The sequence below is a fragment of the Dermacentor variabilis genome, chromosome 2, assembly GCF_050947875.1.
Source record: "Dermacentor variabilis isolate Ectoservices chromosome 2, ASM5094787v1, whole genome shotgun sequence".
Taxonomy (NCBI): domain Eukaryota; kingdom Metazoa; phylum Arthropoda; class Arachnida; order Ixodida; family Ixodidae; genus Dermacentor; species Dermacentor variabilis.
The window spans coordinates 27,894,347-27,908,043 of record NC_134569.1 but is presented as its reverse complement, the minus strand read 5'-3'; the positions used below and the strand labels follow the sequence as shown (position 1 = coordinate 27,908,043).

The 13,697-nt window shown below is 43.2% G+C and overlaps 1 protein-coding gene across 5 annotated transcripts in view; it reads right to left on the bottom strand.

Annotated features, from left to right (window-relative positions):
• HDAC4 (histone deacetylase 4) overlaps positions 1-13,697 on the bottom strand; it is a 308,518-nt gene that overhangs the window by 37,998 nt on the left and 256,823 nt on the right. For 2 of the 5 annotated variants that reach the window (XM_075679990.1, XM_075679989.1), the window contains 7 exons: positions 12,015-12,077; positions 9,705-9,904; positions 8,981-9,182; positions 7,427-7,541; positions 6,150-6,268; positions 4,010-4,132; positions 1,203-1,312 (listed from right to left, as the gene is read on the bottom strand). In XM_075679990.1, coding sequence (XP_075536105.1) covers positions 1,203-1,312; positions 4,010-4,132; positions 6,150-6,268; positions 7,427-7,541; positions 8,981-9,182; positions 9,705-9,904; positions 12,015-12,077 — 932 coding nt within the window. The remainder of the gene's footprint in view (positions 1-1,202; positions 1,313-4,009; positions 4,133-6,149; positions 6,269-7,426; positions 7,542-8,980; positions 9,183-9,704; positions 9,905-12,014; positions 12,078-13,697) is intronic. The other 3 variants (XM_075679992.1, XM_075679991.1, XM_075679993.1) reach the window with 2 other exon arrangements.

The following is a 13,697-nucleotide window of genomic DNA, read 5'->3' as shown; positions in this document are numbered from 1 at the left end:
CCTCCCTCTGCACATCATTCTTTTTGACTCAAGGCAGGGCACTAGTTTCTGAAAGCACCGGAGTCAAATGTGTGCTCACAAAAGCATTTTCCTCTATTTGTTCCTTATGGTTCCCGTATTATCTCAGTATTTTTGTTTCCTTTTCACAGGTCCTCCGTACCACACACATGTGAGCTCTCGGAGTGCAAGCAGCCACTGATGGGGCAGGCAGCATCTATATTTAGTAGCATCCCCCAGGGTGCGTGCACTATCCCCTAGGTTGGCACGGTATCTTTGGACTCTCCAAATATAAACAGAGTGCCTTTCCTTTCTTCAGCCATGCCCCTTTCTGCACCTCCAGCAGCTCTGTTTTGTCATGCTCTGCTATCTTTGCTTTCTTATTTTTTCAGACCCTTAGCTGCGTCAGTAGCTTCAACCCACCTCAAGTGCTTTTTTTAGTGAGTTACACATCAATGCACATGATGCTGGGGATGTAGTATTCAGCGTCAATAATGCATGTACCACCAACAAATACAGCACTGATGAATAGAGCCTTAAAGTTGAGCAAGTTGGAGGAAAGTTACCATGGAAAAGTTAACAGTGTGATAGCAAAACATAACTCCAGTGGAGGAGATATAGAGGGAGTACCAGTAATGACTATCATTCACCATGTGGCCAACCACCATTTCTTTCATTACATGCGCGAACACTACATTGAGCATACGAGTACGAATACACAGGCAAAAGCTGACTTGTCTGAATGCATGTACTGTAGAAGCAGAGAGGTGAAGTGCACATCTTTAAGCAAGATGCACTCAAGAAGCTGCCTTCTCTGTACGAAGACAAGAAACTGCTACTGTGAGTACAGCTATGTCCATTATCTCCGGTGTTATTGCATACATGCACCAAAGTTTGCGTATGAATAGGTGCTTTCATCTGAAAAATAGCAACTGTTAATAGCATTAATTTCATATGACCCTGTGGACAACTTGTATTGTGCTAAGAACTCCTTTAGTGCTACGTTGCTGTTAGGATGGTAATAAGAGCACCATATCGGTCCTGTTTGGGCAACAATTATCTGAATTATTTGATCATATTCCCAGCTACAGGAAAACTGCCCTACATGTCCACATCATTAAGCACACCTTTTTATGTATAATTACAACTAATTATGCTTAATCAAGTCATTATATGCAAACATGATTTAACAAGCATGCACTCACCTCCTGAATGGGTGTGCTACCGTTACTGGAATGCAGAGAAGAGTGCAGTGACAGCGACCCATTGGGTGGGGATCCTTCCAACGAGTCAGGTTTGCTTCCACTACCATCGACTTTTTTTTTGTTAGATGAAGAGAAACAAAAAGCAACATTAGCCACTATCACCTTTCCAGGTGCTTTGCACATTTTTGCACAACAGACTCATTGGTGTCTTTTTCTGTATAGGCGCAAAACCATTCCGAAACAATCAGTATTAAGTTGCAACGAGCAATAGAAACAAGTTAAATTTTTTTAAACATAGAGGGTGTTCCGATGCATTTTTAAAAATTTGAGTTGTAAAAGGAACAGACAAACGCACTCAGTCTCCTATTACTGAACGTTATCTGTTGCTTCAAATGAAAATTTTCAGCAAGCAACTTTTCAAAACTTGTCCTCAATGTACGAACCCTGCCTTAGAAGAACACTCACAAAGCAGAGTTCATCATAACTGCATTACAAGCTCATGCATTCACATCAACAAGTGGGCATGATTTTCTTTTCTTACACTGAACCAATTTAGCAGTGGCTTTAGATCTTTATAAAATCATGCTCTGCAGCTCTTCTATGTGAAAGTAAAATAGCTTAAATGTCAATATAACCTTGTGCTTTTACAATTGTGAATAGAAGAAAACTTGCAATACGAGAAGCTTACGTAAAGGAGGAATCAATACAGAAGGGAACATTTATTTGAAATATGAACAATGGTTACTGCAGTTTTGTAAGCTTAAACATCATTTGCTCATGCATATTAATCTAGTTCCCATGTACAAGAAAGTACACGCATTACTTTTTTGCTTCTAGGCAAAAAGCATGGGTGTTTGATAGCGTGAAACATGTCAGACGTTCCTCCTCATATGGTCACCCATACATCGTTTTCAAAGTGCATATAGTATTAGTTATTTCAACGAATCAAACCACATACACTGCAAGTGTCAGTTATCATGCCATGCCTGAACTTGATCGGTTCTCAGCATTGTGGTTATTACACGAAAATGTGAAAACAGACATCAAACAAAGCATGCATGCATTCATGAAATTGCAACGTGTTACTTCCAGCTAACCCATGCCAGCAGTATGAGCTCTACTACTGTTCAACTGCAGCATAAGTGGTGACTATGTAGCATCCGGAAGCTATCATACATTCAGTGTAACCTGAATAACTGGCAAAATGCAACTACGACAGTTTTTGACATGAACAGTGTAAAGAATGGCACAGCCAAATAGGGTAACTGTCTCCAATGCCTTCATAAGTGATATTATATTGACCTTTCTGTGTGGCCCAATTTAATGACCCTCATTGGCAGATAATGCTACTGAGGCATCTGTGGCTGGAAATAAGCACAGCTTGCAAAGGCACAAAACGAAAAGATGAGAAAGTAAAAGAGTAGAATCATGCTATAAAAGAAAGCTTCTAAAGTATGTTCAAGCTATGCTCCTGAATGTCATTTGCTACCAATGGGCCCTGTGGAACACAGGCTGTCTCCTGAGCTTACTAATGTGCATTCTGTACACAACATTTAATTAATAAATCGCAGGGGCTGAAACGGACGGTATCCGAATTTCAAAACAACCATTCAAACATGAAGGAATGTACACAGTGCAAACTAAGCACATATTCATAACAGAAATTGAGGTTTTATGTGCACACCTATAGTCAGAAAACTGGCTAACCAAATGGCAACCAGCTGTGTCCAACTGGCTGTGATTAGGATACAGATAGGTGGCACGTTGGCTGCGCATAGCCAGTCAAATTGCCACAGCTGGAACACTCCTCTGAGTGGATCAGTGTCAAGAACCGAAATGGTTGAAAACTCATTGGTTGCATTTGGGAAGTTTACAATTAAACCCACCACTTGCTTTATCACTGGGTATGGAGTTCTTGATTAAAATTTATAGAAACAGCAATCGCAGAGTGTTTAATTGATTGCTACGTATCCTGCTTGTGCCACAATCGACTTAATAATGGAAGGCTCCAGAGTCTCGACCATGCGGGGTTCCGTAGCGCACACCGAAAGCTTGGCAGATCTTCACCCCCCCCCCCCCCAAATTCAGTCTCTCAGTTTCCATTGATACACTGCCCCTGTTTTTTGGGAAGCAATCCCTCAATGTCATGCTTAATGCTTAATGCTAGTGTCATGCACCTTTCTGTACCTGTAACAGCAGCACTGAAATTAGACATAGGAGGGAAGGAATATCAGCCTATTCCGTCTAGACTGTGCAATGGCACAAAAATACTAACGGGTGCAGTTCAAAGCTCCCAGAGCAGCACCTGGGCTATGCCAGAGCTGTAAGCTTGAAAGGCTCTGGATTAACTCAGACCACCTGGGAATTTTTAAGGTGCCTGATAACATCAGTACACTAGCATTTTTATATTAGGCCTCAATAAAAATGTGCCGCAGCACAGAAGAGGATGTGCGACTGCATGATCAGCAGCAGGTAGTGGTAGAGCCAAAGAACTATCGTCTCAGCCTTCATCTCACGAGCACATGTAACATTCTATTTGAGCTGAAATTTTATCTCCATGAAAGTGTTACCCAAAAGTGAAACCTTTCTGATGGATGTTTCAAGGTAAGCGCCAGCTTGAATTTACTATGGGCATTGTTCCTCACTGAGCTGACTCTAAGCCTGAGATGAGCATGTGAATATGCAGAGAAAAAATATAAGGGATGAGGCATGAAAAGTGCCAAAGAAATGTACGGGAAAAAGAAAGAATGAAGGTGAGGAAGAAGGTAGGAAACGGGCAGTGAGGACAGTGCCCGGTGCTTGCGTACTTGTAAGCGGCCGCCGCTTCAAAGGAATGGGCCCTTTGTCCTTGCGCCTCAGAAGCGGGCTGCTGCGCCTCTCAATTACTTTTTGCTTCAGCGCAGAGCGCACCTTAAGGTTTGGTTCCGACGCTGGAAGGTGACAGAGAAGGCACACGTGCTTGCTTGGAACACATGCTCGCAGGGGTCAACCAAGCAAGCTGAGCCTCCCACAATGTTTCCCCATAGCTGCTGTCTATGCCTGTTGATTAATTGTAGTGACAATTCTCTTTTCCTAAAGGAGATCCTTCAAACAAAGCTGCATGCACCTGCCAGATGCGTCCCTTGATGACAAATATATGTGGTTTAAGAAATTCCATGTTTGTCCCTAATAGAGGGATCTGTGACAAACAAATGTATTCCACAACTGAACATATCTCAACAACAGTAAGATCAGTGAAGTTTTATCATACTAATATAGCCCACTTCTCTTTGCTAGTATTACTTTAAGGAATAGAGTACTAGTATAACACATTTAGAGATTAATACATGAGAGCTGATGTACAGCAACAATACTGTAATAAAGTGTGGGCTGCATGTGCTTGGAAGCCAGTTTACTTCTGAGAGTAGAATTACTTGTACTTTAAAGTGATAACAACCTCTCTCTGAAAGAGGTCTTTATAGGGGCATATCCATAATATGCACATAAATGTGGTACTACCAAATATACAAACATAGAGGTAACATGACCTACATTGAATACAAATCCTACAGAAGGAAACTATCTTGAGATGAAAAATAAGTGACGTTGGGCCTGGGGAGGTGCAGGCAGTGACTTAACATGGACCTCAACTGCTATGCGACATAACTTAAGATGTGTAGTTAGGCTAATGGTCACACTCTAGCCACAGCTTTACAAGAATATGTTAAGTAGCATTCAACACAGCAAAAGCTATCATCACACTGCTAAGGAAATGATGCACAGCACAAACCAAACTTTAAAGACTGTTAGTAATGCTATAACCACTCACTTGTTAATCCAAACAAACAATTACAGTCATTTCAACACAAGCAAGGTTAGACTTATTTCAAGTGCTTGAATCATGCCTTATCAATTATATAACACGCCACAGTAATGCAAATGATATCCTCAATGTTCTCAGGAACTACAGTTGCCGTCGGATAATTGGACTCGGCGGAGACTGCCTAAATGTCCGAATAATATGATGTATGAAATATTGCACTTGCCAAGAAAGAAGTAACTTTATTCAACAAGTGGCCAAAGAAAACCTTGTCAACCTGTTGCTGCATGCACTTACGCTTGCCTGCGACCTGGACAGTCTGCACATAAAGAAGCAGCGCTGGATGTGCAGAACTCGCACAAGAAACTGTAAATGCCATTTTTGCAACTTGGTTGCTTGGCTTGTCCTATTGCTTGTCTGCAGACAGAGACTATTGGATCGGCTAGGCTTCACTTGCTTCGGTTTTTGAGGTGGCACTGACGATATGGCCAGTGACGTATCAAAGTAAAAATATAGTTCTTTCTGCTTGGCTTGGTGCCTGAATTATTGAACGACAGGTTGTAAGGCGTCTGAAATTTTAGTTGTCCTTATCAACTTAGTCTACGAGTCCAGTGGCTGTGCCATGTAGCTGTCAATTAACTGAGTATGTCCAAATTATCGGTCAGCGACTGTATTTCCAAGAAAGCTATAGAATGTCCTTCATAGCAGATGAACACACAGTATACTTCATCATGATCATGTGCTAGAAAATATGGTCATAACAATTCTCTTAAGAGCAGCACAAGGTCGAACTGCAGCAATTTAAAATACTGTTGCTTCTCTTTCACAGGACAAGCACTGGGTAAAGCAATGCTATCAGAACTACACAACCATCTCTGTATGATAACTTTAAAACAAAACTGTGAGAAATGTGTAGAAAGAAAAGTTAAACATTAAAAATGCTTGTTTTTAATTTTTCTACAATTACAATGACTATAGTTCTTGATAAAACAAGAAAGGAGAATGCCAGTCTGAGCATCAACAACGTAGTTTGGAGCTGTTGCCCTTAAATATTAAAGCACAAGAAATAAAGGATGTCACAACAACTGTAGTTATTGACAACAACATGGCAAGCACATGCAGGAAGAAAGCACATGCCTGTGACTCACCCGTTTTCCGGAGCGGGAAATCGTCGTCGTACTTCCCCAGAAGCAGATGTCTGCACTGAGGCGAAACAGCGCTTGTTGAAGGAGGCGAAGCTTGATCCAGAGAAGAACGCTGCCTGGACCTGTGCACACATAAGAAAACAATTAATTGCATAAACCACTGTGTGGCCCATAGCTACACATGCCAAAGAGGGAGCTCTGGCTGAACTGAAAATATAGGCACATGCCTGCTATTTTGGTAGGTATTTTCATCATCATAAACATCACTGTAATGAAGCCTGTTGGTGGACACAGATTTCCCATGGCCTGTGTGAACCAACCCTGTCCAATACCAGCAAGTTTCCAAATATCGACAACCCATGTTGTTCTCTGGTGTCCTCAACCGTATCTACAATACACAAATATCGGCAGGTACAGCTGGCAACAAAAGCTTAAATGTCTGAGAAAAAGCTGAATATTTCATAATCCTGAGCATGCAGCCTGGTTTTACAATTTGCTAACTGCGCTAGCATATGTGACCAAGATAGTGTTGCACTTTCTTACTGGCTGTATCCTAAAACTGGGCTGAAGTTTGGATTTTTCATGAAACCTGCATCCTGTAAACTTTTGACACTGACAGTAGTACATATAAAATACCACATATCCTTTTAGTGCCGCTTCAGGGCTGAGTTTCAAACAGCTAAGAGGAAGATAACTTGCAACATGCACGAACAACTGATAAATAAAGTTGAAACTGATAGTGGCTCATAAAGAAAATAAGGTGCTTATAACAATGACAATAAACATTGTGTTATAGCTATGACAAGCCCATTATTCCATTGCCTATGAGTACAGAATGGAACATGAGACTGGCAAACATATAGTCCTCAAATTTAACCTTTGGTACAATTGTGGGCCAATGTATATCATGAGTAAAAAAAAATTATTTGCAAGCTAGGTATAGAAGGCAAGGTTCAGAAGTACAGCATAAATTCAGCAGTGTGAAAGTTGTCACTTTCAGAAATCGCCATTTAAGCAGTGAACAACTTAACCTTTTCCTTGCTGGTTCATGACCTGCTTTACCGTGCTGGGAAACATTTCACTTATGAGGAGGTAAAAGGATTGGTGGTGAGTGTTTAATACCAGTTACTTGAAGTCTTCCAAGAAACACCCATAACAAAATAGTGCAAGCTAATGGGCTCTGTCTATCAGGGCATGCTTTGCAGCAGCTGTTGCAATGATCTCTTATAGTGGGAACTTTCTAGAGAGGTTTGACCTATGTACATAATGTTGAAGCTCACCAGTTTCTAAAATTTGGTGGTGATGTGTTGGCATTATTAGCTGCTGCTTCCCGTTGTTTCTTGTTCAAGACGAACTCCTGTAGCCTTTGCTTCACTTCAGATGATGCCACAGCACCTGCACACAAGAAATATATTGTTAACACATGAGCCATCGTGTTTGTCTTCAAGAGTCTGCAAACTAAGTGACACCAAATTTTTTTAAGCAAACATCCGCAGAGTGGAACATATATAGTTATACCAACGCCATATGCAAAAAATTATAACAATCAGCCACATTATCAACATTTATGCAGACTCTACATAAAATGTAACTGGTTCACTCACTGGATACGACAATAGACTTGCCTCTCCCATAGTAATGTCAGCGGACGAAACTGGGCTGAGTGAACATGCGGTGTTTGGTATCATACACCAGGATCACACGAACACTGCATGTGCGATTGACTAGGAACACTTTCACTGCTATGCTATGCTCAAATACTACGTTGCAAAACAGATGCACCGCACATCCCTCAGAGGTGCCAAAAAAGCATCCATGAGTAAGCCTATTTTTTACTCCACTCCATTCCACGGACGACCAGAGCTTTCATAAGATCATTGCATGCAATGGCCTGCTTGACAGCACTAAATCAGGAAGCCCCAACAGCTGCTTGGCTCCTATCCTCTGGAACCAGGATGAAGCGAAAATTCCACGGGGTGAGTGTGATTATGCAATGTGCTACACCTACCTCTGAGACTGTCTGCCATGTGTGCTTGGCACATATTCTTGCACGACAGAAGGTATATATATTCACGACAAACTGCGAAGCTGAGTTCATTCATTCAGAATAGAAACCTGGCGCAGGCACACGATGCGACACATCATGGGCACGGCACCAAGTGAACAGAGGGGGCAAGCATATGCCTTGTCCCGTGCATGTGCTGACAGATAAGAGTGGCATGCACCGTCAGACTGCACCCGCAGTCATGGGAAACAGTCTTGTTGTCAGTGCATGTTTCTGAGAACAAATGTTGACAACAGTCACTAGCTTATTCTTCTCACTTTGGCTTTAAACAAGCTGGTCGAATAATAGCTTTCCACTGCCTTGTCCAAATAAACACTTCCTATGTCATACTCCAGCAAGCATGTTTCTCAGCCTTGCCTCGCACTCTGTAAAGCACATCCTTATCCACCCACTGCACTGTAGCAACATGAACATTTAAGTTTGCTCATGTGTGGGCGTATACATATATGCATACGTGTACATGGCATGACAGATATGTGAGTGTGTTCATGTGTACATACACATGTATGTTACATGTTGCATGTGCACATGTAGAACATGCCTACGCAATAAATATTGCGATGTGAAATTTTGTTAAGAAATTGCTTTAAGACAGCTTTATGGTGTTTTGAATGCTGCTGGTCTTTCAATGTCTTCAAAAAGAAAAAAAGCTGCATTTCTTGGTTAGAACAGCACTCTCCCACCTTCCTCTCACGCAGTGAGAAAGAATAAAGAAAGAAAAATATGCTGGAGGGGTCTGAGGACAGAACAAAACAGAGTATAGACTCACTCTGTTCGTGCTTATCCTTCTTGCGAATCTGGTCTAGCTGACGGTCCTTCTCAAGGCGCTCGCGTTCAAGCTTGTACTCTTCCTGGATTTGCCGCTGATGCTCAAGGTACTCCTTAATGCGCTCCTGCAGCTGCTTCTCATGCTGCTGGGCTAGCTGCTGCTGCTGCCGTTGGTAGTGCTGAAGCAACAACTGCTGTTGCACCTGCAGTATCAAGCAAGCCCAAACGAATGTGAATCTGAGTGTGTGACACCACTCTTCTACTGTGTCGAGGTAGCAACAAAAGTAGATCCGCAAAGGTAGCAATGAAAGTGAGATCAGTTTAAATGGACTGTTCTGAAACTGGAGGCGCACCCAATACAGTTATTCTGCCACATTGTTTTGCTGGTTGCTTCCCCTCAATGCTTCTTCTGTGGCTTTAAGTGCAGAGTTGTGTGCACAAGTATGAATTTACAAGAATTTGATTTTGCGTGGTTGCCAGCTGCCAGACAGTGCCATATGAGTGTTGATGTGAAGTCTCACTATACTCTGTTCTCCTAACTATCAAGGTGAAAATCTTGATATAATATAATAACCATTTACAATGTGTGAATGCTGCTCATGTTTAGCGGTTTTGCTACAGGGCAAATAAGCACCAAGAAAAGTGGGAAAAGAATGTGAATAGTATGCAAAAAGGCGCAGTTCAGATTCCATGTAATTGAGCAGTTGCACAAAAAATGCACGTACCTGCTGCTCCTGTTTGAGTTGCAGGAGCTGTTGTTGGAACTGCAAGTGCTCCTGCTGCTGCTGCATGTCTCCTGTCGAGCTCGGCTGTGCAGTGGCGCTAGCAGCAGCCAGTGGGTGCTGCGGCTGTGGCTGGTGCAATGGTTGGGAGCCACCTGGCAGCGAGGGAAGCCCACCCAGGAAGCCCATCACACCATGCTGGTCTGCATCACACATTCATACATGCACACACAAGCACATATTCACATGCACAGTCTTCACAAGCAATGAGGAGAATCAGTGGCGTGGGAGCACGGGCATGCACTTGTGGAGGAAGGAACAGAGGGGACATAACTTTGCCTAACTGCACTTGTTTTGCTGCATGATACGTACATGACTCAGATGCACATAATTTAGGATAGTTTGCAATTTTAAGGATGACGGATATAAGAGCATGGTAAGACAGAGATGCAAGAATTTGAATGACATGACACTGAACTCAATCTTACGTTTTTATCTTAACATTCTGTTATATTCATCATGTCATGCCAACTAGTGCATCAACAGCTTCTGAGTTTATTTTCCAGGAGAGGTAGAGTTACCAAAAACTGGGAGCAAAAAGCAGGTCAACATACGCAAGTGTATGCTGCAACTGAATGTTTATTTTGGAGACATGACATATACGAGGGCGAATCAGAAAGTCTTTGCCCCTATTTTTCTAGCCAAATTATGGCTGTAAATGCAAAGTCAACATATCCATTACCAGCGGTACACCTTTCTTGGACCGGCCTGGCCTTATCTGCTGGTAGCTCTGTGGCATGACGCTGCAGTACACTGTTGAAGATGACGTTTGTGCCTCACATGTCCACATAAGAGCCACGAAATGTGATTCATTTTCTATGGAGCAAGGGACAAAGGCCATCATAATCCATAGGGAAATGCAGCCCACGTATGGGAAAAGGTGTCTCACTTTGAGAAATGTAAGGTGGTGGTGTGGCGAGTTCGCAAAAGGCCATGAAGACTTGCATGACAATGAGCGTTCGGGGAGGCCGCATGCATCGCTGACTGATGACAACATGGCAGAGGGGCATCTCAAATTTAGTGCTGCGATTGGACAAATGGCCGAACAGATGTGGGGACAATGTAGGAAAACAGTGTAAGGTACCTGGAATAGTGTCTACATTTGTAATTACCTGTATGTACCTTATTTTAGCTACTAAACAATAGGGGTAAAGTGTCTCTGATTCACCCTCATAATATATATATGTGTATTGTAGAGAAGGACTGGAAGAATTTAGTGGGTCGTCCTCTTCAGCATTTTGGCTCGTGAATGCCGCTCGTGCTGAGAATTTGTGCCCTGCACTAACGGTCGATCCCAAACGCTGGTGACTAGTAAACGCCTTTACAATATATATATATATATATAGAAAGAGAGAGAGAGAGACTCATGCCACTTGGGTTAAGTACTAAATCAAGTGTATAAAAATACTGCTCCTTATATTCTAATCCATATTTAGTTTGAGAGGCTTAGTAGCAATGTACCAAGCGTTATGGAGCCAAGGAATGCCACTGTGGAGCATGAAGCAATGGGTGTGAGGGCACCTGTTGTGGTTGCTTAGTGGCTATGGGTGTTGGGCTGCTAAGTACGAGATCGCGGGATCGAATCCCGGCCACGGCGGCCCGCATTTCGATGGGGGCGAAATGCGAAAAAACCTGTGTACTTAGATTTAGGTGCACGTTAAAGAACCCCAGGTGGTCCAAATTTCTGGAGACCCCTACTACGGCATGCCTCATAATTAGCTCGTGGTTTCGGCATGTAAAACCCCATTATTTAATTTTGGGGGTGAGGGCAATCAGTGAGGTGTCATGAACATCCAACATCCTAAATGTTATGCTACCTTATTCTTCTTGAACAGACACAGCAGACAATAGGATTCTGCAGCAGTCATCACTTGAAATGCGACAGAATCTTTACAAAAGCGAACACCCTTTCTTTTTTCCACTTTTGCAGGACAACCCCAACACAAGAAAGGATAAAAATAAGCCAGAACATTAACAATCAAGTGATAACTTCTTAAAATTATGGGGTTCTACGTGCCAAAACCACTTTCTGATTATGAGGCATGCCGTAGTGGAGGACTCCGGAAATTTCGACCACCTGGGGTTCTTTAACGTGCACCTAAATCTAAGTACACGGGTGTTTTCGCATTTCGCCCCCATCGAAATGCGGCCGTTGTGGCCGGGATTCGATCCCGCGACCTTGTGCTCAGCAGCCTAACACCATAGCCACTGAGCAACCACGGCGGGTAAGTGATAACTTTTTTTCCGCCTTACCTTTTCTTTGAAGGTTGCTGTATGGAGGATTTATTTCCATAGTATGATGGGACCCCAGGTTTTCTGTGATCAGAACGAAAAGAAAGAGAACATCACAGGATAAATTTTAGGATACATGCAGCGTCAGTGTTTTTCAATGTCAGCACACACTCAACAAACTAAAGAAAGGCTGTCACCATGGTTTCACATTGCAATATATGCATAGTCAGACATCATAAAAAAGGCGGCGATGCATAAGTTAAGCAATCACCTTTGCTTCCTTGATCCTATAGAACTGTTACTTTTCAAACTTACAGCGATCAGATGTCACATAGGAGGCAAGGGGAAGACAAGGGCAAGGGGGAGGGGGGGGGCTCTGTTTTAAATAAAGTACTCAGGCAAAATATTATGCGGATATTCAATAGGCCCTCTACAAGTACTCCGTTGAAAGAATGTAAACCGGTATTGCAAGTTGCTTTAACGAAAAAATTGAAGGAACTCCATTGCTTATTGCTCAGCGCTGTACACAATGAGCCCGCCTGAAGGGGCAAAAGTGATCAGTATTTTACCATTTATGGCGTGAAATATGAACCTCTACAGAACTGCGAAGTTTCTTGAGTCGTTTTCAGGCCACAGTGAGGTCAAGAAATTTGAAGGCGTCGAAAGACTTCCGTTTTCTTTTTCTTCAGAAATGAAAGCAGGAGGTATTCGAAATTCAACGTCGGTTAGAACTGCGAACGAACACAGCGGCGAAATGGCACTCCGAGACAGAAAATCTGCAGGTATAACACCGATTCTACGTCAAGCAACCCAGACAAAACTAAAGCGGCAAGCCTCGTCAAAGGTTGCTTCACTGCATAATATATTTGCCTGTGGAGAAGCCTCCTTCGTAGGAGCAGGAAAAGCAGGAAATAGTAATAGAAAGCAGACGATCGAGGTGAAAGGAACACGAAGGGAAGACAGAGGAGAAGGTATTGCCTTGAAAGGGAACGGCTAGAAGAATAAATCAAATAAGCGAATCGGTACTGGTAAGTAAACTAGCAGCTGGAGGAAAGACACACCAATGTTCCAATGCAAAGTCTTCAACAAGCACTCACGCCATAAGATAAATAACGCGAATGGATTCCAGCCTCAACTCATCAGACACCTGTCGGCTCGCGGCCTCTTGCGGCGTGATGTCCAAACATCAAAGCAAGCGACGCTTGCACGTGCCAATCACTTCTATGAGTAACGATTAAGCTTACTGACGAAGTGCCCCAAGAGGGCCGTCTTGAGCTGGAGTCCACTGCCAACGTAAACTGAAATACGGCAAATGTAAAGGATTAAACGGTAACGCGTCCTCGAGATTCCACATTCGCCACCGCGTGCGTGACACCTGCGTCGTTAAAGGCCCCGACACGGAGTCTGGACGTCGCATCACATTAAGAGAGCGTCTAATGCAGCTGACACATCACCATCCTGTCGGCCAACTATACGCACGAAAGATGTCCTCGTTATTTCCCGCATCTACACCCAGCTTGCATATTTCAATTCATGCTGATAGCGAGGGCTCGACGCGTCGAGCGCTACTGCACCAAACATGCGGCGATATGTCACGAAATCGCCAGCCACAGCAGTGAGTGAGCTCGCCGAGCCGAGTGTCGGTGTCGCCCACGCGTGGACACGACGCGACGCGCGCACGCGCACACGGCCAGAGGACAGCGC